This window comes from Podarcis bocagei (genome assembly GCF_964188305.1).
Source record: "Podarcis bocagei genome assembly, chromosome: 6".
Classification (NCBI taxonomy): domain Eukaryota; kingdom Metazoa; phylum Chordata; class Lepidosauria; order Squamata; family Lacertidae; genus Podarcis; species Podarcis bocagei.
Window position 1 is genome coordinate 101910103 of NC_138130.1, and position 27073 is coordinate 101937175.

At 45.7% G+C, this 27073-nt stretch overlaps 1 protein-coding gene and 1 long non-coding RNA gene across 4 annotated transcripts in view; one reads left to right on the forward strand and one right to left on the reverse strand.

The window, feature by feature from the left end:
* Window positions 1–27073, forward strand: part of LOC308588853 — a 271876-nt gene that overhangs the window by 169052 nt on the left and 75751 nt on the right. The window lies entirely within an intron of this gene.
* Window positions 1620–27073, reverse strand: part of RAB6A (RAB6A, member RAS oncogene family) — a 56125-nt gene continuing 30671 nt past the window's right edge. Inside the window, exons 2-9 of one of the 3 annotated variants that reach the window (XM_081197483.1) lie at window positions 26348–26406; window positions 19743–19796; window positions 17352–17465; window positions 17186–17291; window positions 10624–10735; window positions 9654–9747; window positions 6487–6553; window positions 1620–3771 (exon numbers count right to left, since the gene is read on the reverse strand). In XM_081197483.1, the coding sequence (XP_081053609.1) occupies window positions 3707–3771; window positions 6487–6553; window positions 9654–9747; window positions 10624–10735; window positions 17186–17291; window positions 17352–17465; window positions 19743–19796; window positions 26348–26406 (671 nt within the window). In that variant the 3' untranslated portion in view covers window positions 1620–3706. The remainder of the gene's footprint in view (window positions 3772–6486; window positions 6554–9653; window positions 9748–10623; window positions 10736–17185; window positions 17292–17351; window positions 17466–19742; window positions 19797–26347; window positions 26407–27073) is intronic. The other 2 variants (XM_081197482.1, XM_081197481.1) reach the window with 2 other exon arrangements.

Consider the following 27073-nt stretch of genomic DNA (forward strand, 5'->3'; position numbering starts at 1 on the left):
TAAACAGGGCTGCCTTCAGATGTCTTCTAAAAGTCAGATAGTTGTTTGTTTCCTTGACATCTGATGGGAGGGCGTTCCACAGGGTGGGTGCCACCACCGAGAAGGCCCTCTGCCTGGTTCCCTGTAACTTGGCTTCTCGCAGCGAGGGAACCGCCAGAAGGCCCTCAGATTTGGACCCCCGTGTCCGGGCTGGATGATGAGGGTGGAGACGCTCCTTCAGGTATACTGGGCCGAGGCCGTTTAGGGCTTTAAAGGTCAGCACCAACACTGGGAGGGGAGGGGCTGGGGGAGAGACTGCACATGCAGTCCAGCCCATCAAAAGGTCCGAGGGGCGGTGAACCAGCCCCCGCCTTTAAGAGCTTGCTGACCCCTGGGATAGTGTTTTCCCCATATTTGAGGGAGGTCACTGACGCCTTTGCAACCAGTCCCAATAAAGGTCTGAGATTCATTTGCTTGGCCAACGCACCAAACCCAAAGAGTGAAAGGCACTGCAGCAACTTGCCTCAGCTACGTGCCGCCCTCCCCACCCTCCTAGCACCGTAGTACCTACAAGGAGGAGCGCTAGAGGCCAGGAAGGAAGGCTGGGAGACGGGGACCGTAGCAGCAGCATAGCTGTCAATTTACAGATTTGAAAATAAGGGACCAGCAGCCTTGAAAATAAGGGATCAGCAGCCAGAATAAGGGATTTCAGTCAACCAGCTGAAGTGCGAAGTTAAAAGGGACCAGATAATTTGGGAGAGCAGCGCCAGTTTTTAGCCCTTCGTTTCCAGAGGTTGCTGCTCAAGACACCAGCTGACGAAACACTGCAATTAAATAACTACAAGCAGCAACCACTTTTCGCACAAAACGAAGTCCAAGCCATGAAGATGCTGCTGCAGTTCTGTATCTTTTCTCTCGTGCTCCATCTGCAGCTCTCAGTTCCATCAGGCGGGGCGGGAGGAAGGGGGGAGGGAAATAGCACCCGAAGTAAACCCACAGATCAGACCATCTATGCTAGTCTACCACTACAAATCTATGGGAGAAGCGCTTGCGGTCCTTCCTCCGCTTTCCCCCTCTACGGTTAGCCCTTGGAACACCTGCCTGCGCCTCCGCCTCCACCTCCACCTCCTCTCTCTGAACTGCTTTCTCTGTGGTTGCCCTTGCTCTCCTCTCAAGGCTCCTCAGCAATTCATAGGGCACGCCAGGCTGCCCATCTCATCCGGGTCCTTTGGTGGAGCAGCCGCAGTACGGCCTAGTAGGAGCAGCGGCAAGCAGAGGGGAAGCCCCAGGCAGAGACGCTCAGTTCGGCGGTCGCGAGGAGGATGGCGGCGGAAGGGCCCAAGGCTCCTGCCAGTCCCGGTGGGGAGGGGCTCCCGGGGGCCGAGGCTGGTGAGAGGAGGCTGGAGGGGGGCAAGCCGGGCAGCCAAGCAACACAGTTGGAGCCTCCCTCCTCCCTGGCTGCCAGGCAGGGAGGGAGGGAGAGGAGCTGCTTCCTTTGAAACCCGGGAAATTTAAGGGACATCATCAATAAGGGACAGCAGTGGGACACGGCGCTGGGATAAGGGAGTTTCCCGCCAAATAAGGGACGGTTGACAGCTATGAGCAGTAGAATAAAATGAGCAGAGGCGAAGGCCTGTCGATTTTAGTGTTTTGATTAGATACTTTATTGGAAGCAAAAAATTCTGTGCATGTTTAAAAAAATCCAACCCGTGTACACATTTTCATTGCTTTAAGAACCCAAGCCACGGAAAACTCAATATTAAAAAGCAGCAAGATGGATCATGTTTTTAATTTTTTTGTGGGTTTTTTCTTTTTTTTCTCTTCGCACACATAGAATACAACAATACAGGAAAAGTAGCCAGTCCTTCCTCCCCTTTCGTTTTTCTTTTCGGGGGGAAAAGAACACATCCACCTATTGTCGCCATTATTTAAACGCTTTAATTCCAGACATGCTACTTCCAAAAAGGAAAAGGAAAGATAAACCACCTCTTCAATATTGCATTAAAAGCATTTGGGTGTCTTGTTCCGCCCTTGAAACATACGATGACATTGCTGGTATATGCAAAGTTACTGGAAACTCAGGTCAAAGTGATGAATTTGCCATTCCAATTCCACAATGCAGGAACAGAGAGATTTTGCGTGTGCACATCCGAAGCTGGGGTGCTTGGGGAGGGGGCTTCCTCCCCTAAAGTGAGGGGGGGATTGAAGATAGAGAGGGAGAGCCAGTTCTCCCCATCCTCCCCTATTTTAAACGATCACTTAGAAAAACGGAAACTCCAGAGGCCTTTCCTGGATTGTACCCCTCCCCAGCCGCAAACGCTCCTCCCACAAACAATGTATTTACAGTTGTGTTAACTTACACAGCAACTTCACAATGACTAGTACAGATTAAGAGAGTGCGCTTCTAGAGTGAGCATGTGAATGTGTGTCCCCACTTCCCAGTGTGTTTCTTGGATTAGCTATATCTCGTGACGTTGCCAAAGCTCTAAATAGATTAACAAACACCTCCCCCCCACAAAAAAAATTACCCTTGAAGACAGTAAAAAAAAAAAGCAAAGAAATAAATATTGAAGGTTACCACGGTTAATTGTAGTCCAGTTAAAACATAATACTAACCAATTATTTAACCAAACTACGCAGGAATAACAAATACACGAGACTCCGAAGACCCAAAATAATAATAAAAAATGCTAAAAACGAAGGCAAAAGTCTGCATAATTTTAAGTTTTGTTTCCATCTTTTGTTCCCTTCCTTTTTCATCTAAGGGACTTTTAAAATCTACTTTTATAAGTACCCCCCTCCCTTTCCAACTCAGGAATAGTCTCTTCTGCTCTGTCTCCTCATCTCCCTCATTACGTATTAACTTTATGTTGGATCTTTAAATGGCTGGCAGCGTAGGTGTCTCTGTTCAGAGACAGATTCACAGCTTGACCAAGTTGTCTATAGTGCCAGAACCTGTTTGAAGCCTCGGTGCCTCCCCCATCCTCATTCTGAAGACAGTCCAGCCTAGTGAAGCAGCCCCAAAGGTGCACTGCAAACTGGTTCATTTGTTCTGTGGGGCTCCTATGTAGAGCGAACGGTTTCCAAACCCCGAGAACAGTATCTTGCAACTTTGCCCCTTTACAAAAAGCATCTTATTAGCATTTCAAAAAGGCTACTGTTTAGGAAAAAAAATGGCCAGAGGATCTCAACCAAAAAGGCAAAGCAGGCTAGTTTAGGTTTTTTTTGCAAAAGAACAGGCTGAACATCCGAGGACTGCTCCACAGTGCCTGCCTTGGGTGCCAATGCATTTTTACCCTGCACACTCCTTTTCACCAAATCCAAACGTTCTACTCCCATTTCCACTAATTCTGTAAGTGCAATATTGAAACATTAAAAAATAATAATATTACCAAATTTGTACCTATCTTTCTGGCGGGACTGCTGTTTTCAAAAGAATCACTGAAATACGCTAGGATCGTTTTGGCTCGTTTTTGAAACTTCCTTATAAATAACGAAGACACCGACTTTTCTTTTGTGCTTGTGAAGCTAACAGATCATCTTCACGAGACAAGCAGCAATGATGAACCGCGGCTACGTTACGGATGGGGGGTGGGGAGAGGGGTGGGGGTGGGCAAGCCAATAGTCACATTGCTGCCAATGAGTCTGGGGAGGGGAAAGGGGGTGGGGGGGAGAGGAAGAAGCAGTGATGGTCTGGAGAAAGGTAAGAGAAAAGCAATACACTATATTAGCACGAACAGCCGCCTTCACTGACTGGCTGCTCCTGAGGCTTTTCAAGTTTGATGTCGATCACTGTTGGGGGAAAGTAGTTAAGGGAAATAAGAACAGAAAGAGGAAGACAGCCTTCCAGGCTGAAACCGTTTCCCCTCAAGTCTCATTAAATGCCCAAACATTCAGGAAGGACATGTGGTTCACCCCCCACTTCAAAGTTCTCCATATGCAGATTGCGTGCTCTTTTTGGTAGCCCTCATTCCTATGGAATGAGCCCTTCCAGAGTCTCTGGCATTGCATTCCCTGCAACCCCTTCCTGCATGAAACATTAATTCCCCACTGGGTGAAAACTGCAGCTCCACCTGCAACTACAGTGGTTGTCGAACGTATTCCGTTCCAGAAGACCGTTCGACTTCTGAAACGTTCGACAATCCCGAGGCACAAAGTCAATGGAGAAAATTGAAAGGGGGGAAAACGCAGCGGAAGCCGTTCGACCTCCGAGCCGCATTCGAAAACAGAAGCAATTGCTTCCGGGTTTTCGGCGCTCGAAAACTGAAACGTTAGGCTTCCAAGATGCTCGAAAACCGAGGCACCACTGTATGATACTGCAAGCTGCCCTGTGATCCTCAGATGAAGGGTGGTATAGAAATTTAAACTACAGCAAGTGCTGGCAACCGTTTTCCAAACAATGGGAATGCCTGGTGAAGTTTGTGATGGTTGCGGAGTCTGCTTGGGAAAGCCACAGGGTCTGAAAAGCCAGTGTGGTGTAGCGGTTAAGAGCGGTAGTCTCGTAATCTGGGGAACCGGGTTCGCGTCTCCGCTCCTCCACATGCAGCTGCTGGGTGACCTTGGGCCAGTCACACTTCTCTGAAGTCTCTCAGCCCCACTCACCTCACAGAGTGTTTGTTGTGGGGGAGGAAGGGAAAGGAGATTGTTAGCCGTTTGAGACTCCTTTGGGTAGTGATAAAGCGGGATATCAAATCCAAACTCTTCTCTTCTTGTAACCGTCAACACTGAGGAGGAATGATGCTTCCGTTGATTTTCAGCAAGTGTTGATTTCCTTGAGGTTTCATCACAGAAAGAGGTATCCCCCATCTCCCGAAGCTCTGAAAGCCTAGGTATCCCTCTCAAGTGTGACTGAGAACTAGCCTTCCGGTTTGCTCTCTTTCCTCCTCCCTCCCCAACCTCTTTTCCTTCTGTGTTGTGTGTTTTAGAGTGTAAGCCTGAGGACAGAATCTACATTATTACTGATCTTTGTAAGTTTGATCTGGGAGGCTTCTTGCAGCCTTTTTGCAGGGGGGAACACATCTAATTAAGGGAAAACAAGCTAAAAAGCTTTGTATGCTGTGGGTAAGAACTTCCTGACAGTAAGAGCTGTTCGACAGTGGAATTTGCTGCCAAGGAGTGTGGTGGAGTCTCCTACTTTGGAGGTCTTTAAGCAGAGGCTTGACAACCATATGTCAGGAGTGCTCTGATGGTGTTTCCTGCTTGGCAGGGGGTTGGACTCGATGGCCCTTGTGGTCTCTTCCAACTCTATCATTCTATGATTCTAATACGACACACATGTGGAAATAGAAGCAAGGACCTTTGAACCTTTGTCTTCCAGCACTGCATGTCGTGTTAACCCACCATATCATAAATGCCTCCTTTATCAGTCTGATCAGAACAAACAATTCGCACAGCCATGACTAGAACTAACAATTCAGAAGGGCTGGAAGGTGATTAAAGTGGCTATCAGTAGCCAGGGGAGAGGAATGACAAGCAAAGTGCCTCTGACCAAAGTTCTCCTTAGCCCATTCAGAAATCCGCTGCTACCTACATTCTAGAAGAGGCACGGTTACAAGTGCACTCTGATCTCGCCTTAATTTAGAAGACTGAACTCTGTCGACTAAAGCTGACGTCTGACATTAACCTATTGGGCAATAACGACAACGTCACTAGGGTTTTGGGGTAAATAAATTCATGAAGGGTTATCATGCCTTTTCTGCTCTGCTACCCTCGTCAGAAAAAAAGCTGTACTCGCTGCCTTGTGGGACATCTTTGGGTAAATCCTACACAAATCCAGAGTGCAGTCCCTAAGATGGCATCTGCTTTCCTTTGTACCATCTCAACGGGGGGGGGGGCATGTCTTGTCATCTGGACAGCCCAGGACCTCCAAAAACACTGCCCAGGGGTGCATCCTGGGGAGGGTCACTTCTATGCTACCAAAGCAGTAAAAACATGGGACTCAGCAATCACAAATTACTGGTCTCTGCAGCCACAGCAGACGCTGTGATTCTCCAGTTCGACTTCAACCCCATAGTCCATTCCATAGTCTCTCGAGACAGACAGATGCCAACAACCTTCATCATGGTCTCAGTGGGACCAGGAAGCGGGTTTTCTTATACTTTCCCCCACAGCCACCTGTGATTGACAACTGAACTAATGGACTTTCCTTCACACCGTACTGCCTAGTCGACCCAATCACTGGGTTTGAGGTCAAGTGGCAATTTCCCTGCAAAGCAAACTGACTCGTGAACTCTGGTTTGGTGGACTTTGGGCTAACCTCAGTTGCTTCAGCTACCTGGCAGGGATCGTTTTTAGTGGGCACACCTGCACCTTGTGCACTGCAATTCCAAGTTAAAACGCTCAACCCAAGCTTCTGATAATCCCCACCTCGAGTCTCTTTTGAAGAGCTCTCTTTTTGTACTTGCTATTCCCCAATTCAGAAGGCTATGCTTTCTTCAATCCCATGGACCTCGACACTCACTCTCCTTCTTAATCCACAGGCTGCAAATGCTGGGCTGAAAAGGATACTGTCTTCTCTGCTTTTGTCCTGCGTGCTTTCCATCCCAGGCAAGGCAGCAGCCACACGTCGGAAAAGCTAGAAAGGGTGAGGGGGTTGGGGCAGAAGAAAACAGAAGGAGTAAATCAGAAACACAAAAACCAATTCAAGAGGGAGGCATCTGTTGCAATACGTGCAGCTGCACTGGGAAAGGGTCCTGTGCTCAAAGACTCCTAAGGCCACAGACCTGTGATTCTGCACAGGGCAAAATAAAGTCATGCATATCTCCCCCACAACTTACCGTATTGTTCACTCTGTAAGACACACTTTTCCCCTCCTAAAAAGTAAGGGGAAATGTCTGTGCGTCTTATGGAGTGAATGCACTGGACGATAGAGGAATCCCTCAGCTGCCGCTGCAGTCGTGAAGTGAGGGATGCCTCCGCAGCCGGAGCCACGGCTCCCGTCCGTCACTCGCTGTGAAGCCAGCAGAGCAAGAGCCGCTGACACGCTCTGCGCAGCTCTCACTTTTGTTGCTTTAAAGCGAGAGCTGCGCAGAGCATGTCAGCGGCTCTTGCTCTGCTGGCTTCACAGTGAGGCGGGAGGAGGGACGGACGGGAGCAAGCAAAGCTTCTGTCTCGCTTTGCACAGCTCTCACTTTGCTTGCCCATCCCTCCTCCCACCTCGCAGTAAAGCAAGCAAAGCACCTGTCCCGGTTGCTCCGGCATCGCCGCGCTTTACACGCTCTGTGCAGAATATTTTTTTCCCTTGCTTTCCTCCTCTAAAAACTAGGTGCGTCTTATGGAGGGGAAAATACAGTATATTTTTTGCATCCGGGCAAAAAGAGGTGCCTAGCACATACCATCATGATAAAACTTCAGTGCACCTCCTTCTCAACGGGAGAGGTGGGCAACAGTGAATTCAAGACAATTTTGTTTAACCAGGAAGTTGCTCCAAAGGTCAAGATGTCCTCCGGATGCAAGTAACTGGCCATTTAAGGGCAGTGCTAATACAGACACACATAACCAGGGGTGGGCAGCACAGAGCTTCCTGGGCGACACCCATACTTCAAATCTCAGTTTTCAAAAAACAAGATGAGAAAGCTTCGACCTCTCATTCTCAAAGAGGCCATCAAAAGAAGAATGTTTGAAAGCAGCAAACCACCTCACCACTAGGATTCCCAAATCTTTCACCCCCAAGCTCTTTCCATGCGCAGCTTCTACTCTGGTTAATGGCTTGTGGCATCTTAATCTGCGCTCTGAGGTTTGGCCCAATATTCCATTTCATGGGATTATTCTTGCTCTGGGGAAAACCAGTGGGTCCTCTGTTCACCATGGTTAATCATACTGAGTAATCCAAGGGTGGTGGGGAATACTGAAAAGGCCTGAACACACCTTGGTCTGCAACTTCCTGTGCTCATCCCAACGTCACAGCTTCCGCTGCCTGCCTGAACAAAGGACTCCAAGGCCCTGGCGGTGTGTTTAAGTGATTATATTACCCCTAGCTCCTTTCTCCTGCTGACTGTGTTAGAGGGCTCCCCTTTGCAGTATTTAAAGACCATACGTTTTTCTTTAGGAAGTCTTTTTTAAAAAAGGAGTCACTTGACAGAAACCAATTGGATTACTCCATTTAAATCCAGCTGCTGACAACAGGCGTTTTAAAATACAGTAATCACTTCTTTATATTTAAGCTGGGAACAAAATTATGCCCTGAGCAAGGTTGTCCACCAAAATTACCAAAGTAAAGAGAGGGAATTGGCAAGCAAGTCAAGTCAAAGTGGATTTACCAGTCGGTGCATGCAAGAATAAATCCAATTAGGGAAACGTTACAAAAAGCCAGAAAGCTGCATAAGGAATTCGCAGTCTTCACACTCCAGTGTTCCTTTCCTAATGTTTAGTGCCTATTTTATTTGTCTCCGTGGGCTACGGATTTCTATGCAGCACAAAGCAATGCCACTGTGGCAGGACAGAAGTGCAGCCTCATCTTTCAACATGAACCTGAACATCATTTAGTGTTGCATCCTCTGTCAATATCCAAAAAACCAGGATCCCTGCCTCCCCAGCTTTTCAACAGATCTCCCAACCCAGGTTTCTCCAAGACTTGCAGCAGGTATAGGGGCTTGCAACCCTTTCTTGGCAACTGTGAGATCTTTAAACCAATAAACCCCTGGGAAGTCAGGTTCCATCCCAAGGGGACACAAGGCATGCAAGCACACACAGCCCAGCACATACACCTACCAAAACTCCAGAAGAATTATGTACAGTGGTACCTTGGTTCTCAAACGCCTTGGTACTCAAGCAATTTGGAAGCCAAACACTGCAAACCCGGGAGTAAGTGTTCCGGTTTGCGAACTTTTTTCGGAAGCCGAACATGCTCCGTTTTGAGTGTTCTGTTTTGAGTGTTACGCTGAGGTCTGTCCGTTTCTGCTATTTGTTTTGCGTTTTTGTTTCTGCGGCTCTTTTAGTGTGTGTGTGTGTGTGTGTGTGTGTGTGTGTGTGTGTGTGTGTGACTGGGTGGAACCCAGTTCAGCTACTGATTGACTGATTGTATGACTGCAGTACATTGTTTATTGCTTTCATTTTATGGATCAATAGTCTCGTTAGATAGCAAAATTCATGTTAAAATCCTGTTTTAGGGGTTGTTTTTAAAAGTCTGGAACTGATTTATTATTATTATTATTATTATTATTATTATTATTATTATTATTAACACAATTTGCATTACTTTCTATGGGAAAGAGCACCTTGGTTTCGGAACGCTTTGGTTTTGGAATGGACTTCCGGGACGGATTACGTTTGAGAACCAAGGTACCACTGTATTCAGTTTTATTTTACCTGTTAAGTTTATCTGCCACTCTTAACCCCACCCCATTCCCAGCCAATAGTCTATGCTAAGGGCCGGGTCATAAGATTCTTTCAGCATACAAGAATTTGGGTGGACCTAACTCTGGCATAGTTGAGCACACTGGAGGAAATAGTTGTTTGACTGTGTTACTGTGCGACGACTGACTACTTGACAAAGCAATCCAACAACCAATGAATCCAAAACAGCATTCTGATGAAAGCGGGGAAAGTTCTGCAAACTGATCTCAAGTTTTCTAACATGACTACAGTTACTCGAGCTGAAAACATGACTTTACACCTTTACTCCAATAATATACCCCACTCCCCAAAATTTGGGGTGCAGCCTCCCCACCACTTACCTGTTTTACATTGTATCCTGCCTTTGCGCTAGTTTCAATAAACATTACATTCAGCTCTTTGGCTTTCCTCTCCCCTTCTTCAATAGATACTTGCCTGGAGAAAGAGGGAACACATTGACCAAGATGACATTACAGGCACCTGCAATCTTGACTGCCTACCCATCCTGCAGCCGCCTCCATCCCCAAAAGCATTTACAGAACTGCTACCAGCTTCCACATTTTAGGTGGTCCAAGACATTAACATGACCTGCATTTTTATAGCACTGTCAATGCACTTAAAAAGTAACCCAACAAGGGAGACAGCCCCCTGTGCCCTCAATAACTCAAGGATTGAATACTTTTGCAGATTTTTACACAGTTAACAAGGGACGCATATTTCAGGAAGGGTTGAGGACTTGGTGGGCTAAGCCAAAAACTTCAGTGAAGAGGTGGGTGTTGCGCTAGTGTTTGGAGGAAGGCTGGGAGTGACACCAGGCCACTCTGAGAGAGCAAGGGAGAAAGAGCAAATGCATTTTAAGGGAGAAGGGAAAAGATGAATCATTTCTCTAGGAATCTTCCTAACTCTGGAGGAGGTTTGCCCTCTTCAAGAGTGCTCCTTGGAACTGTCAATTCATATCCCACACCTCTTTTTGGCTGTAAGCGGTACATGAATCATCATCAGTTAACCTCTTAATACCATATGTTTCTCTTGAGATCATCTCTACTGCTCCATTACATTTCTCCTTTTGAACATCCTAATACTAGGTGGTGTGGGGGAATGAGCATATGAGTTCAAGATGCACTGATGTTATGATTTCCATATTTTCCAGGCTTCAGCTCCTCAGGCCTCCAATTACAGCCCTATACCTGGAGAGCTGCATACAGCGCAAGCGCCAAATCATACACCACCCTATACTGTCGCACAACACAGACTCTCTCAATATAAAAGCCGGTCGGATTAGCCACAACGGCAAGGAATGAGCTGCCTTACCTCTTGTCTGCTAGATCTGTTTTGTTCCCTACTAGCATTATGATGACGTCGCTACCTCTTTCCGTTCTGACGTCATCAATCCATTTTGTGGTTTGCTGGAATGAGTTTACATCTAGGAAGGAAAAGTAAACAAGCAGGGGAAAGTCACCTTACAACATTCCCATCACTCTCAAAGCACCTGCGCGTTGTCATCTGTGCCAGAGGTTAATTAAGATTTTGGTGTGTCGAAAACTACAGGCGGGGTGGTGCAGAGATGACGGGTTCTGGACAGGGTCGGCCTCTCATATAAGGAGCAGGTTTGCAGCTTGGGGGGTAACTCCTGGGTCCAACCCTGACACTGGAGGATCAGGTCTTTGTCCAGATATAGCTGGTTTGCCAGCTATGCCCCCTTTGGGACAGAAGGGACTTGGCCCCTAGACTCCATGCTCTAGTAATGGTTCTCACAAGGCTGTGGCAGGCTGGGTAATTCCCTAAGTTTGGGCCACAGTGGTAGTCAAAAAGGGCCTTATGTCCGATTTGGCTAGTTACAGACCAATTAGTTTGCCAGCTGTAATTAGCAAATTATGTGCAAAGCATCTTCACAATAAGCTAGTTGATTGGATAACTGATGAAGCTATTCTTGCCGAACAGCAAGCAGGATTTAGGCAAGGCAGATCCACTATAGACCATGTACTAGCCCATTTTATAGATAAGTATGTTAGGAAACCAGGTGGTGTGCTACACACAGCTTTCATTGATCTGAAAGCTGCATTTGAGTCAATCTCTTGAATAAGGATGTGGGAAAAGTTGAACTCTTCAAGTATAGGGTGTGACAGGACAGGACAGCAAGTGTGGTTGGAAGGTTCAAGGACAATCAAAGGAAAATTTAAAGATTTCAGTTTAGCATAGTATAATATAGTATCAAAATTTTTTTTATTTATTTGCAGAATGTGGATAGGTATCGTTTCAAAATGAGAGCAAGAGCATAAAGTGATACTGCAAGCTCACGCCTCTCATTGCGTTTGTATGCATACTTTCATATGAAAGAGGCTCGTATATAATTATATTTTGGGAGTGATTCGTGTTCTTATGTAGCTGCATTGTTTTATACGTTCTGGATGTTCCATGATCATATTACAAAGTGTGTTCTATGTTATAACTCAAGCTCTGCTAGCGGATGTTTCTTTTCCTTTTCCAATGTATTTCTTATCAATTAGACGTCTGAAGGCAGCCCTTTTTAGGGAAGCTTTTAATGTTTAATAGATTATTGTATTTTAATATTCCGTTGGAAGCCGCCCAGAGTGGCTGGGGAAACCCAGCCAGATGGGCAGGGTATAAATAAAAAAATAAATTATTATTTTAATATTATTAATATTATTATTTAAAATGGCCTGGTGTGAGGGGAAAAATTATTCTGAAAGTGAGTCCCAGAGAAAAAAGTTTGAGAGCCACTGCTTTAGACACTTCTAGACTGGATTATTGCAGTGGGGCTAGCCTTGAAGACTACTTCAAAACTTTTTATTTTTTCAAAATGCCGTTAATTGTTTCAAAATGGCTGGAGTTCTGTTTAGATCTCACAAAATATGTTAGAGGGGGTTTTTCCTCTGGTGGCAGATGACAGAAGCTATGACACCACGAGGCCAGTGTAAAACCAAATCAAATAAAGGTTTTATTACAAAACAACAAACAGCAAAGCTTGTGGGTGTTTTCCCTTGCAGGCAAAGTCAAACTGCAACTTTCCCTCCTTTTGCAGCCATGACCAGCGGTACCCAATCAGCCCAAAGCTTACAGAAACAGTTCTTAAAGGTACAAACGTTTTTACTGTTTCTTTGCAGAATGACTCCCAACATAATACCCATTTCAAAAGAACTGCGCTGGTTGTCAAGTTTGTCTCTGGGCTCAGTTCAGGGTGCTCACGTGATAATTTAAAGCTCTAAATGACTCAGGTCCAAATCTTGCAAAGACTGCTTCCTTCTCTACAGACCCTCTTGGGTGTTTGGCTCAGCAGAGGAGGCCCTCTTAGTAGTTCTGCCATCCACAACAGCTGGGGGAAGGGAGGTGGCCTGTGAGAGGGCACCCCCAGTAGCCCCTAAGCCGTGGAACTCGATCCCCACAAGGGTGCATCAGGCAACCTCCCTATAAAGTTTTTGGTGAATACTAAATATTCACCACTTCGCCATGACCTTTGACACCTGGGGTCCCACACTATTTTTGTGATTGCAAGTTGTTTTAAATTGTTTTCAGTGCTGCATTTATAATGGCTGTACCTCTCCCTGTGACCTTAGGGAGAAGGGTGTGTAAATTATTATTAGTAGTAGTAGTAGCAGCAGCAGCAGAAGTAATATTCTCAGCACATCCAGTGGAAGTGGGCCTGAAGTGACAGAAAAACAACATGTACAGTGGTGCCTCACAAGACGAAAATAATCCGTTCCGCGAGTCTCTTCGTCTAGCGGTTTTTTCGTCTTGCGAAGCAACCCTATTAGCGGATTAGCGGCTATTAAAGGCTTAGCGGCTAAAAGGCTATTAGCGGCTTAGCGGCTTAGAAAAAGGGGGGGAGCGAAAAAAATCGGAAGACTCACAAGACGTTTTCGTCTTGCGAAGCAAGCCCATAGGGAAATTTGTCTTGCGAAGCAGCTGAAAAACGGAAAACCCTTTCGTCTAGCGGGTTTTCCGTCTTGCGAGGCATTTGTCTTGCGGGGCACCACTGTATTATCTCCTAGAAAAGAGCTTCTTCAAACTGCATTACAGGGAACCTCTGTAAAAAGGGGGGGGAGACCTGCTAGTTCTTTCCACTGCCCCAGTTCAGAGATGGATAACCCTAAGGAAGAGAGAGAATGAATCAAATCTATTTACATGGAGCTTTCTTGGGACATAGGCTAAGAAAGCAAATAGGAGAAAAATAAAACCATGTAGCCTTTCCATGTAGCCTTTTATCCACCTCATGGCTGAGGTGGATAAAAAAGGGGCAGACGCAGCACTCTGCCTCCTGGGCCATCCAACAGGGCAGGTGGCAAGTCAGGTTGGCATTCATATGGATGCACAGAGACTATAAACCATATCCTATTACTTACTTAAACTGTGACCTAAAAGGTAAAGGGACCCCTGACCATTAGGTCCAGTCGTGGCAGACTCTGGAGTTGTGGCACTCATCTCGCTTTACTGACCGAGGGAGCCGGTGTCATGTGCCCAGCATGACTAAGCCGCTTCTGGCGAACCAGAGCAGCGCACAGAAACGCCGTTTACCTTCCCACCAGAGCAGTGCCTATTTATCTACTTGCACTTTGATGTGCTTTCAAACTGCTAGGTTGGCAGGAGCAGGGACCGAGCAACGGGAGCTCACCCCGTCATGGAGATTCGAACCGCCAACCTTCTGATCGGCAAGTCCTAGGCTCTGTGGTTTAACCCACAGCACCACCCGCGTCCCTAAACTGCGACCTACTCTCCCATTAATACATGCTTGATTCACAGTCTGTGGGCCCCCATAAAAGGATGGTCACGGACCTCAGCTTTAAAAAAAAAGGAATTTGTACTGCCAACTTCTTTATTTGTTAATTTGCATTGTTGAGAAAATTACTCCAGAATAGCTGAGCTACGGAGTTCATACAAATTAAACTGGGCAGAGAACAAAACCAGGAATATTTCTGTATGCTTGTTATCTGCATGTTTCTTGGGAGGGGGTAAAAATAACACCAGCCTTTCGGTGTTTCTCTCTGAAAAATTTGCATGTAGGTCTGGACAGAGAATGAAGCAAAATGTAGCCCTGAACTTCGTTTTATCTAACCTTTATCCACCCAAAAAGTCAGGAGAGAAGGGGGGCTTGAAAGTAGTCGGGCATGGAAGAACATTGTCACACCTGCACAGAATGACAATTGCACACGAGTGGTTGAAAGCAGGATTGCAACAGCCTTGCTGCTGCTCATGGATTTATCTTTCTCAGTCCTTTTTGGGGACAGAGAGCTTGGTACATTTTTATTTCCTAGCAAACAGTGGCTGCTGCGGCAGCTCACAGCAGTTGAAATCCAACGCAAGCAACAGTTAAAATCCAAGACGAAAATAGGCTCAGTCCTGGCATGATATTTCTTGGCAATGTTTGGGGGGGAGGGTAGTCAGCTGCAGAGAGCCTGAACAATTCTTCATCTGACGAGAACTGAGCCCATTCCCCAGTTGTGAGCAAGAGAGGCGCTAAGTGTTAAAACTGCTTCCGCTGCAGAGATTTCATTGGCCTACTTCCACCCGGGGTTATCTGAGGCCGGCTGCTTCCCTAAACTTAAAAACAGAGGAAGTTCACTCAGCCGACGTGGACTTAAATAGCAACTATTGAGCAAGGAATGACACGCATGCTCAAGAGTTTGGGGCAGGGGGAGTGATTGCCTGAACAACAGTTTGCATCCTAAAATAAATTAATGGAAGAAATAGCTTCGCCCCACGCCCCACTAAAGCCCTTCTTGAGGGTTAGGAAACGTACCTAAACAAATGAGTTGGGGGGCTTGGAAGAGGAGGAGGAGATGGGGAGATTTCATTCCAAGAAATTTCTTGCGTTGGCTTACCTTAAAAATAATTAACAAACATGAGGTGTTTGTTTTTTAAATTTTCAATAAAGTTTTTTTTTTTGGGGGGGGGGGGATGCCTATCTAAATATCCAAGCCAAGCATGCCTTGGATGGGCTCAGGTGATTTAGAGTGTGGTGCTGATAATGCCAAGGTTGCAGGTTCGATCCTATATGGGACTACTGCATATTCCTGCACTGCAGGGGGCTGGACTAGATCAGGGGTGGCCAACTCCAGAGAGACTGCAATCTACTTTCAAAATTAAAATCTGGCAGTGCTCTACCCCCATTTTTTTAGGAGTTCAGGTCAAAGTTGTTGAGCTTTTTGGGGGGAGGGGGGAACAGAAGCAGCCACTAACTTTACAATCAACAGCCAGATGACAGCAGCCTCCGTTTCTAAACTCCAGCTTCCCTTCTGTAACAATAGAGGCCGGTGCAGGGAGAGGGGCTGGAGCCAGAAGGGATTGACCAGTAGATTGCGATCGATGTGTTGGACATCCCTGGACTAGATCATGGATAGGCAAACTAGGGCCCGTGGACTGGATGCGGCCCAATCGCCTTCTCAATCCGGACCGTGGACAGTCTGGGAATCAGTGTGTTTTTACATGAGTAGAATGTGCCATTTTATTTAAAATGCATCTCTGGGTTATTTGTGGGGCCTGCCTGGTGTTTTTACATGAGTAGAAGGTGTGCTTTTATTTAAAATGCATCTCTGGGTTATTTGTGGGGCATAGGAATTCGTTCACATTTTTTTCCTTCAAAATATAGTCTGCCCCCCGCACAAGGTCTTGAGGGTCAGTGGACCGGCCCCCTGCTGAAAAAGATTGCTGATCTTTGGACTAGATAATCCTCAGGCTTCCTTCCAACCCTACAATTTTATGATTCTATAATCAGAACCCAAAGAACTTTAGTTGTAGCCATTCAAGAGAAGTCTGGCTGGTTAAATAACATACATTTTGCTTTTTTTTTATCTTCGAATGCCAACAATTCTGATTCCATCTGTTTGTTCCACACAGGATGATTTGAGATGAAGCTGCAAAAAGTTTGGTTCTCTTGCAACTTAAGTCATTTTTGTTTTTGTTTTTTTAATTTAAAAAATGCTTTGCTTGTGTTTTTCATTTGTCACGTGAAGATAAGGGTTTTTTTTTCGTTTTTTTAAAAATAGTTCTTAAAGATGTACATACCTCGGTTGGAAATGAAAGAGCAAAACTGATTAGGAAAGAAAGAAATGTGGCACATGAGAGGGGTGTGTGTCACAATCCTGGGAGCTCACCCCCAGCTATTAGGAGAAGCAGAGAAGCAATCAGCGGGTGACTTCAGTGGAGAAGCTCAGTTTGAGAATTACAGTTTGCAGAAGCCAAACACATGACAGTGACACCCACAGAACAGCAGATAACTAAGATGGCGATGAGGTCAGCTTGCTTTTCAGGAATTCTGGGCACACAGGGTGGGGTGGGGGAAGAGAAGTGAAAAATGGAACAGAAAAGAGGTAGAGGTTTTGCTTCAAGGGTGAAAACCCTAGCACACCTTTGGGCAAACGTACCACGGTCCACTCAAGAAGAGAATCTTGCAGATATAATGCTGTGTATAGGAGACAGTGCTTAAAATTTAGAACATCAGAAGTGCCTGGGGTCTCGCTTGTGAAGCCTGGAGGAGCTCCTCTTCGAAGTCCCCAGTGTGCACGTTAATTTTGTGTGGCCAGCAGTGAGGAAATGCTTTCTGCACATGCTCAAAGACACTCTTCATCAATGCACATTGCAGGTGCACGCTCCGGCTAGCTGCAAGGTTCGGCTCAAGTGAATCCAATTCAAAACATGTCCCTACACACAAGACGTTTGAAAAACAATAGAAAGTCTCCCACTTGAAGCTCCAAGCCAGAAAATTTTCATGCCACAATGAGGAACAAGCAGGTGAAAGTGGTATGGCATGCACAGCTAGGCTTGAAGATGTGTGTGTGTGTATAGATGTGAGAGAGAAAGAAAAAGAGGGAGGGAGAGCAGAGAGTACCAGAAATGCAGAAATTTCCCCCCCACTCACTTGTGATATCATAAACAACAACTGCAACAGTGGAGTCACGAATGTAGCTAGGAATCAAGCTCCTGAACCGCTCTTGACCTGCTGTGTCCCACAATTGCAACCGTACCTAACGGAAATCAAGTCAAAACAAGCAAGAAAAAAAACAAAGTCAAAGCCAGAGCAAAATATACCTACTTGTGATATCGTAAACTACTACAGCAGCGGCAGAGTCACGGATGTAACTGGGAATGAGGCTACGGAAACGTTCCTGACCCGCAGTATCCCACAGCTGCAACCTGATCTGTGGGATGGGAGAAAATTTAAAAAAAAAGCCAAACTGCCACTAAAAATGAATCAATTTTTGACTGCTTTTTTTTTTTAAGAACAAAAAAGCGAAATAAAAATGATATAAAACTCATGCATGGAAGGAACCGCTTTAGGGTTGCGAGCAGAAGCAGAAGGGCGGGACTTTTCAGCGGCCCGCCCATTCTGGCAGGCAGGGAACAGATTGCGCAGCTGCCAATCATCAGAGGGCAGCGCCAATCTGCAGCTTTCCTTCACAGGCAGTAGAAGTGGATGTCTTGCTGCAGCTTGCAGGGGAAGGTTTAGAAGCATTCCCTCCACAGAGGGACCCTCTCTTGTGCCAAGGGCACGGTGGCCTAAAGATCAGACCAAATCGGATCTTTCATGAGGAACCAGTGGCTGTCAACAATCAGCTGAGCAGTGATCAAATGGGTTTCATCAGCAAAGCCAATCGCCAGCCAGCGGCCATGTAGAGAGAATCATTTTGGTTAAAAGGAGCGTGTCAAAACACAAAGAAACCAGCATTCATGGCGGGCATTCACATAAAGCGATCTGGCAATACCCCCAGAAAGGACACATCGGGGCTTGGGACAGTGAGAAGCCTAGGATCATCAGGGGCACCCACACTGCTGGACTACAGGTGCTACAAGTAAACTCTAGTGCTACAAGTAAATTCCATTTAGATTCCATGAACATCATCTCTGCCAACACATCTCCTAATACACCAGCCTGGGTGAAAGCAACTGCCATGTTAGGAGATGGAACCAAGAGGTGGCAAACAGTGGGGTTGCCTTTTAACTTTGTAGTATCTGAGAGCAGGCAAGCTCCCCTGCTTTTTGGGTAAAACGTTTTTGTTCTCGTGGGTCCTTGGGTATCGGGAGAGTATCACTGCTGTTTCATTCTCAGATGTGAGAGGCAATTTTGTGCTGGTCGAAGTACTGTTTAACAAACTTCGTTATTAAGTTATGTGTCTGGCATTATTTATTATGCACAGCATCCCGCATCCTTTGGGTGAAGGAACAAGAAATAAGTGATATAAACCAACCAACTTGTGAAGCCCAAATCAGCTCGTCTTGTGTTGTATCTGCCTTCTGCTTCCCACTTGAAAGGGGCATGGGTCTGAAGGCACAAAATGTAGCATCTTTGGCTCCATCACAGAAGATGGGTTATAATGAGATAACTAAAAAGGCAATATATATCCGCTGCCTCAGTGTTGTTGCAAGGATTAAAAACAATGTGCAATAAAATTAAAAACCAGAAAGCTGTGTGTGTGTGTGTGTGTGTGTGTGTGTGTGTGTGTGTGTGTGTGTGTGTTTAAAGGGACAGCATCCTTTTGTGACAGCCAAATTTGAGCTTCTAAATCAGGCATCCAGCCCCTCTCTTTTATGGCTGTCTGTGATGGTTAGGACCTGTGTTAGGAGGGTGAAGGAACTGCTTTTTAACAGTTCATGTTTTGATATTATGCTTTGAGGCTCTTGAATATAGCAACCAATAAGCTTAAAATAATACAATAACAATAAAATGTTATTCCTTACAAGCAGCTCTGATTGCTTGGGTTGAAGAAAGAGCAGCAGATATTGCAAATAAAGAAAAACAGATGTAGGGAGAAGAGGACCACTTTTCCATTATGTTCAGTGACAGACCTGGAAAATGCAAACGTCTGCATCCTCCTGGCTCGGCAGTGGGGAAGCTGTGGGGCTTCCAGATGTTGCTGGATTACAACTCCCATCATCCCTGGACATGGACATGCTGCCCAATGATGGGAACTGGAGTCCAACATCTGGAGGTCACAGGTTCCCCCTCCCTGTCTCAGCCCAAGAACAGACTATCCAATAAAGAAGAACCACCTTACTTATTCTGCATCTCTAATTATGGTAGTAAGACAGCTTTTGCTCACTGTGTTAATTGCTAGCTGGCTTAAACGAATTTATCTGCAAAGCAAACAAAAAGCCAATCTGTAGAAAAATGCCCCATAAAATCTACAAGTGTTCCACTGAGATCTAGGTTTGTGTTTTCACATAAAGTCTGTTCTACAGCAGTGTGATCTAATTGTAAGCCCCCAAATGCACATTGAACCATACATTTTTCAAGCCAGTGTAGACATGCCGTATGGCATACTGAAGAGTTTGCACTGACAGGGACATCTCCAGCCATGACCCAATACAGACATGGCTGGAACGCCAGGCTGCTCTCGCATTTGGACCTAAGTTCCATTTAGATTGCGAATGTGCTTCCTGGACTAGAGTAGTCCAGTTACTACAAAAGTCTTACTCACTGTGCGATCTTCCAGGTACATGGTTTTTGATAAGAAGTCAATGCCAATAGTTGCCTGCAAAACAAAGTTTTCATCAGTGAGAAAATACGTTACTTTTTCTTAGGTTGCTTAGGTCGTGTTCCCCAAAACCAAAGATCTACCCTGCCATTTGGAAAGGACAAAAATACCTCATATATTGGCCACAATGCCAAGGCCACTTATTCCTACAATACTGAACAATGGGGGGGGGGGAGGACACTCATTTCTGATCTCACGTAAACGGCCAGCAATAATCTACAAGGATGCAATCACAATAATCCATGGATCATGAAATTTACCCATTGGAACTGCTCGAAAAAGACTTGAACTTTCCTTTAAAAAGCATGATCAGACACGCACATGCAACAAGGGAGGGCAAACAGTTATAAAGGATTTCCCAAAGGGGAGTGTCCCCAAAAGTGAAGATCCTCCTATGTTTTTCTGCCTCCACAAAAACCATTTCAAAGGTTACAGCACAAGTAGTGTGTTATGTGCCATACAGGAGATGGATGTGATCTGGCCCCTGCTCAGAGTATTTAGGAGAATAGAGCTAGCAAGGGAGAAGTGAAGGAAACCATGCGGTGGTAAAGCTGGAGTGCTTTGGGAAAGCTATACTGATGAAGGTAATTTTAGACCTGAGAGAGGGAAGGTGGTGGGGGGAAAGAAAGGAGCAGCAGGCAATGTTTCTTTCAGCCATATTGACTTTTGTGCAGAAGACTATACTCAACACCCTATCTGGGAAAGGACAGGAAAGGTATCTTCCCCACTGAAAATTAGCTTGGGAGGGGTGGGTGGCGGGGAGACCAATGCAACAGGATTCACCTTCTTCCATAGCAACTTTGGGTGCTAATAATTCACACCATTCCATTTTAGGTTTTCCAGATGGGCCATGGAAGCTTCTTGAACACACTTAAAGGTCTGGTCATTTCCAGCTAATTTCATTCCCAGCATTTCATTACGGAAGTTCTAAACACATCCAAAGCTCCACCTATTTGCCAAATCCAGCTGAACAAACACCTGTTCCAAAATGGGTGTGTCTACATCACAAACTTTTAAACTACTTTAACAAGTCAAACCCTCTTCCAGAGAAGCCTGGGAACTATACTTCGGCATGGGATCCAACAGAATTCTCAGCAACCTCTCCAAATGACAATTTTCATGAATCTCTGATACATTATTTGCCCAGATACGTCTCCAAGACTGCTGCTGAAGAAGACATGCCAACAAAGAGTAGTCAATATAGCTATAGCAACTGTTTTTCTTTTGTATGCTCAACAAGTCTGCTTTAAGATTTGAACAGGATCCCAGGCACATAGGTTCCCCATTATATGACTGACTGCTAATCTGCCCTTTCTCATGACTTTAATATATCCCTGTGTCTCCACCAAACACCACTGCAGCATTCCATTCTGCCAAATGTGGTATCTCTTTGGAATTAAGCAAATGAAAGATGGGATTCACTAAAAATATACACGGTGGTCAAAATGATATGGCCCCGCATGGCTTTCTAGACAAATAGACATTTCTATGCTTGCCAAAGCAGCAAAATTTGGTCTTCGACAAGGAGTATATGTGTGTTTGCAGAGATTCATATATAAAAATTTGAGACTATTTACAAGCATGGGAAAAACCTGCACACACTGTTAGCAATTAAAAATGGAGCCTTTTGCTCTCCGTGCTATGAGAAGCCTCCTCTACAAAATGTGGCATTTCATCTCCTTCAGTTTTTCTGACACTCAGTAGGAAATGCTGCACTGATTTGCAAGTCTGTTCCAATGTTCTCCTGAAGGCGGTTTATTAATAATAACTGGCAGGCAACAGCTAAAGTCCTGGACAGCAGCTAGCAGGCACATGCACCACATACACACACAATAAATTTAAAATACAATCTTCTTAATTTTTCTAGTGGCTGACAACAGTATGAGGGTTATTCTGTCTAGGTGCTGAGCAACACTGATTTGCTTGCTGTCTTATTTCCACCACCAAACCCTAGAGAGCCCCAGGCTTGTGAGAAGCCTTTCAGACATAGCTTTTTATCAGGAAGGAGCAGCTAAGCTAGCAGAATCTCCCAAGGGGAAAATGAAGGAGAACAACAAACAGAAGCCCATTCCCACCTGGTCTAGACAAGAAAGAACAGCACCCAATCCCAGCTTCTGATATAGAGGTCAGACTTTATTGCATCCACCGAGGACTAACTGCCTCTAATGAAAACTGAAAAGAAACAGTGACCGTTTCCTGGACTCCAAGTTTACTTTCACATCTATCAAAGCAAGGGGCATTTCTGCACAGTTAATAACATCATCTGTCCATCTGTTCCCTTTTCCATGTAATAAGATCTTCAGTTCCAAGGCATGGCAAGTCTTAAGGTTTTAAGTTGAGGTTGGATGTCCCCCTGAAAGAGTTTGCAACATATGAGGCAGTCTGCTCTGCCATGGAACATCTCGTACCATAAGCAAGAGTTTCTCAAGTTTTGTCTAAAGCCCTTTTCTTGTAATTGGGGCCCATTGGTTTAGATCCTACCCGAAGCAACAGAAAGCAAATTTGTGTCATCATCTAAGCGATAGCCACTTAAAATCTGAAGATGGCTATTGCCTCTAAATAGTCTCTTGAACACAGCTCATTAAATAATTTTGCCCTTTAAGCCATTAATATGCTGGCCAGGGAAACTGGGATCTTTTTCCATGAAGGTGAAGAGAAATAAAAAAATTCCTTCCAGTAGCACCTTAAAGACCAACTAAGTTAGTGTGTATCTGAAGAAGTGTGCATGCACACGAAAGCTCATACCAAGAACTAACTTAGTTGGTCTTTAAGGTGCTACTGGAAGGAATTTTTTTATTTTGACTATGGCAGACCAACACGGCTACCTATCTGTAGGTGAAGAGAAAGTGAGACAAACATCTGCTTGACTGAATATCATAAGGCATGGGGATTGGCCTAAAATCATATATTGCTCTAAGACTCCAAGTATTCTATGGGACCAACATAGCAAAATGGACAAGACTGTTTCCTGCATGAATTCTGACAAGTCACCTGTCCTTTTTTAACCACATAATTCTCACCTCATCATCTTCCTGGTGGCAGCTCCCCAGTTATAGAACACTCCCATGAGATATCTGATTAGCACCCAGATTAAAAGTCTTCAAGTATAAGATAAATTCATTTTTATTTGTCCAGGCCTTAGAAGGAGTTAGCTCCCAAAATTACCGTATTTTTCGCCCTATAGGACGCACTTTTTCCCCTCCAAAAATGAAGGGGAAATGTGTGTGCGTCCTATGGGGCGAATGCAGGCTTTCGCTGAAGCCTGGAAAGCGAGAGGGGTCGGTGCGCACCAACCCCTCTCGCTCTCCAGGCTTCAGGAGAGCCGCAGCGCCAGCCCCACAAGGTCGGGGGACAGCAGGGAGGCAGAACGCCGCCATCCCGCTGTCTCCCGATGTGGTTTGGAGGCTGACCGCGGGGAGACATGTGCTTCTCCCCGCCGCCAGCCCCGCAACCTACGGGGACAGCTGGGAGGCGCAGCGCGTCTTCCCGCTGTCCCCGGACCTGGTCTGCAGGCGGGCGGCGGGGAGAAGAGCGCTTCTGCCCGCTGCCAGCCCCACAAGCTCCGGGGACAGCTGGGAGGCGCAGCGCGTCTCCCCGCTGTCCCCGGACCTGGTCTGCAGGCGGGCGGTGGGGAGAAGAGTGCTTCTCCCCGCCGCCTGCCCCGCAAGCTCTGGGGACAGCTGGGAGGCACAGCGCGTCTTCCTGCTGTCCCCGGACCTGGTCTGCAGGCGGGCGGTGGGGAGAAGAGTGCTTCTCCCCGCTGCCTGCCCCGCAAGCTCCGGGGACAGGTGGGAGGCGCAGCACGTCTTCCCACTGTCCCCGGACCTGGTCTGCAGGCGGGCGGCGGGGAGAAGAGCGCTTCTCCCCGCTGCCGGCCCCACAAGCGCCTGGGGGGGAAATAATTTTTCCCCCTTTATTTCCCCCCAAAAAAACTTGGTGCGTCCTATGGGCCGAAAAATACGGTACTAGGGCTGTAAGTGACTGTTGCTGCTGATTTGTATAGATTTCATGGTTTAATTATCATTTTATTACTATATTGTTTGCTTTCAATAATTTTATATTGATAGCCACTCTGGGATCCTGTTTGAAAGAAGAGAAGACTATAAAAAATACATAAAATAGACCATTCCCTTATTTGAGAAGTGCAGCAATGCAGACCACCTATTCTCCTTACCAGTGGCTTAGATTTTAAAATTCAGAATCACAGTATTCACATTTCAACCCTTATGGCTATTAAAATCATTTATGTAGTGAAGGCTTGGAAGCCACAGGGAAGGCCTTAGTTCCTGCCTATACAGTTCCTGAACCGTCTCCCATGATTGCTTTTCTCCACTATGGCTAGACATAGATGCTGCCCTGTTCTATATTTCATCTTCACTAAGCATTCTCTGAACATCTCGTATTTGGGAGCAGTGAAAGTTTCATACAAATTATGCAAATTCAGGTGAAGTTTGCGCAATTCATTATGCACACACAACAGGAGCTCCCCCTTGGGTAAAGGTGGTTTTCCCTCTCCCTAGATAGGAAAAACACACAGGACTGGCAATTATGGTTGCAGAGCAATCTGAGCATGTGCTGTACAGGCAGGAGCTAATGTTAAGACTCAAATCAGAGGGACAAAGACAGTTAAGCGAGCCTTACAAGTAACTGTTCTGCAGATGCTTCTCTCCTTTCACATTGCTGCTCTCTCCCTACCACGCCCCCCCAGACAGAGCTGCCTTTTCCCAGCTACAAAAGACACTGCTGCCTGTCTCAATCTCTCCTTTCCCCACCCCTATTAAAGGGAGGGGGGCCACAGAGACAGTGTGCTCCACTAGATTAGCAGACAGGAAAAGCAAGGGGTGGACGGGCACACAAATCCAACAGAACTGCTCTGTAACCATTCAGACCACAAAACATAACCAGGGTGGTGCTGGAAGGATGGGCAGATGCAATTCAGGGCCAAATTATACTCGCCCAGTGCAAATCAAGGCAAAGTGAAATACAGGGTAGAGTCTGTCCACCAGAGATGCCTTGCAGTTTCAGGCTTTTAGTCATTCACTTTACAATTGGTTCGTTCATTATACCAAGATTCCTTTCCATGGAGATAGCCCTATTATTATAGGGTCAAAGATCGAAGCCAAAATCTAGGGCACATGCTCCACAGAGAAAAAGCAGACTGAAAGAGGACCATGAGAAAGACAGATGATTACATAAAAGAACTGCTTCAACGGCTCTGTAATTACAGTGGCCGGAAATGGAAAGGATGTTTGCTCCATTGGGAGGCTTGAGGCCTCTCCAAGTCGTCCTGTGCCACGAAAGCTTTGCCAAATCTGCTGACCCAACAGGAATTTCTCTTTGGCCATTAGGTCAAGTGTTGCTCACGTTGCAGGAAAGACTAATTCGTAACTGGAAGGAAATATGTTAAGAACTACCCTTACAGATTATTTTAAATTAGGGGGGAAAGCACCCCCAAAGTGTGTTTAGCGAGCAGCCCACATGCAGAGGGACTTCTTAAGCCCTGCATGGGGGGTTTCCTTGGTGACTTAATGTGTATTTGGAGATGGGATTCTCAGGAGCAGCTTGCTGCCCGATACTTGCAATGCATGCAGTTGCTCTCTTAGTGACGTCTGGGCTCAATCCTAGAAGCTAGACTCACTCAACTGCAGGTTGCAGAGAGTATTTCCTCACCAAGAACAACCAACAATATCAAGTGTACGAAGCCCGAATACCACACGCTAGCCCTACATAGAAAGTAAAGGTTAACGTAAAGGGACCCCTGACCATTAGGTCCAGTCGTGGCCGACTCTGGGGTTGCAGCGCTCATCTCGCTTTATTGGCCGAGGTAACTGGCGTACAGCTTCCGGGTCATGTGGCCAGCATGACTAAGCTGCTTCTGGCGAACCAGAGCAGCGCACGGAAATCCCGTTTACCTTCCCGCTGGAGCGGTACCTATTTATCGACTTGCACTTTGACGTGCTTTCGAACTGCTAGGTTGGCAGGAGCAGGGACTGAGTAAAGGGAGCTCACCCCGTTGCGGGGATTCGAACCACCAACCTTCTGGTTGGCAAGCCCTAGGCTCTGTGGTTTAACCCACAGTGCCACTCGTATCCCACACATAAGATAGTAGGCATGTGAATTTACTGTGTGTGTACCCTGCACCCCATAGTCACCTTTGACTGGTCTTAACCGTCCAGGGGTCCTTTACCTTTACCTTTCCTGATTTATAAGGCAAATCAGCATGATCTGGGTAAATTCTTATGTCTGAGCTGGATCAAGCTGTTAACAAGGTGTCTCGTGGCAGATCAGGGACCCCCTAAGCTTCCAAGTGGCTTTGGTTATCCAAACAAAATGTACGGCCATTTTTTTCTCCCCCTTTGAAAAAGTAAACCAATCTTCCAGCGCACAAATTATTATTATTTTTAAAAGCAAGTGGAAGGGGTCTATTGTCTCCCAGCTGTACAGTGTTAAAATCACATGAAAGTCTCTATTATTGGGAACCCACATTGGATAAATCCCTGCGTTATGTAAGTTGACATTTGTAAATCATGAAACAAATACTGTCTTACCTGGTAGGTGTTGTCAAAGCTGTCGTACATGAACCTGGTGATCAAAGAGGTCTTCCCCACTGGAAGACAAAATTGAGAGCGTATTAGTCACATCCAAAAAATGCATTCCAGGTGTTACACTTAAGTTGTAGCAGAAGATTGGCATATAATCAAACCCACAAAGAGGGAAATCGTCCAGTACAGATAGCATTTGAGAGTGAAGATGCTTCAGGAGGGGGAGTCAACACCAGATCAGAGCAAGAGACTACAAAAAGTTACTAGCTTTACTCTTTTTTTACCATCTTGTGGTTGCCTAGAACCTCAAAGGCGTAGGGTTCTTAGATGCCGTTTTTCGGGGGGGGGGGGGAGAGACAATCTTTGACATATTCTATAAAAGTATTTATATACAGCGCCACTCATAAAATCTCAAGGTGTGCACAATATAAAATATCATAAAACCAGACAAAATATACTGTTATCTACTCAGTATATTCAAACAGGGGAAAATATATAACAAGATCTTAAATTATAAGCTCTTACATTAGGATTGTTATAAAAGACTATCATTTGCAAAACCTTTAAAGTACATTTCATCCACATTTTCCAAGATTTTGATCTGTGAGTTTCATGAAGCTCATTTCAGCCGACATAATGACTATTTGTGTGGCTCATGTTGGACACACTTCCCTGTAAGGTGACAAAAGGATCTCTTTCATATGAATGTCTTCAAGTACTGGGATCTCACCA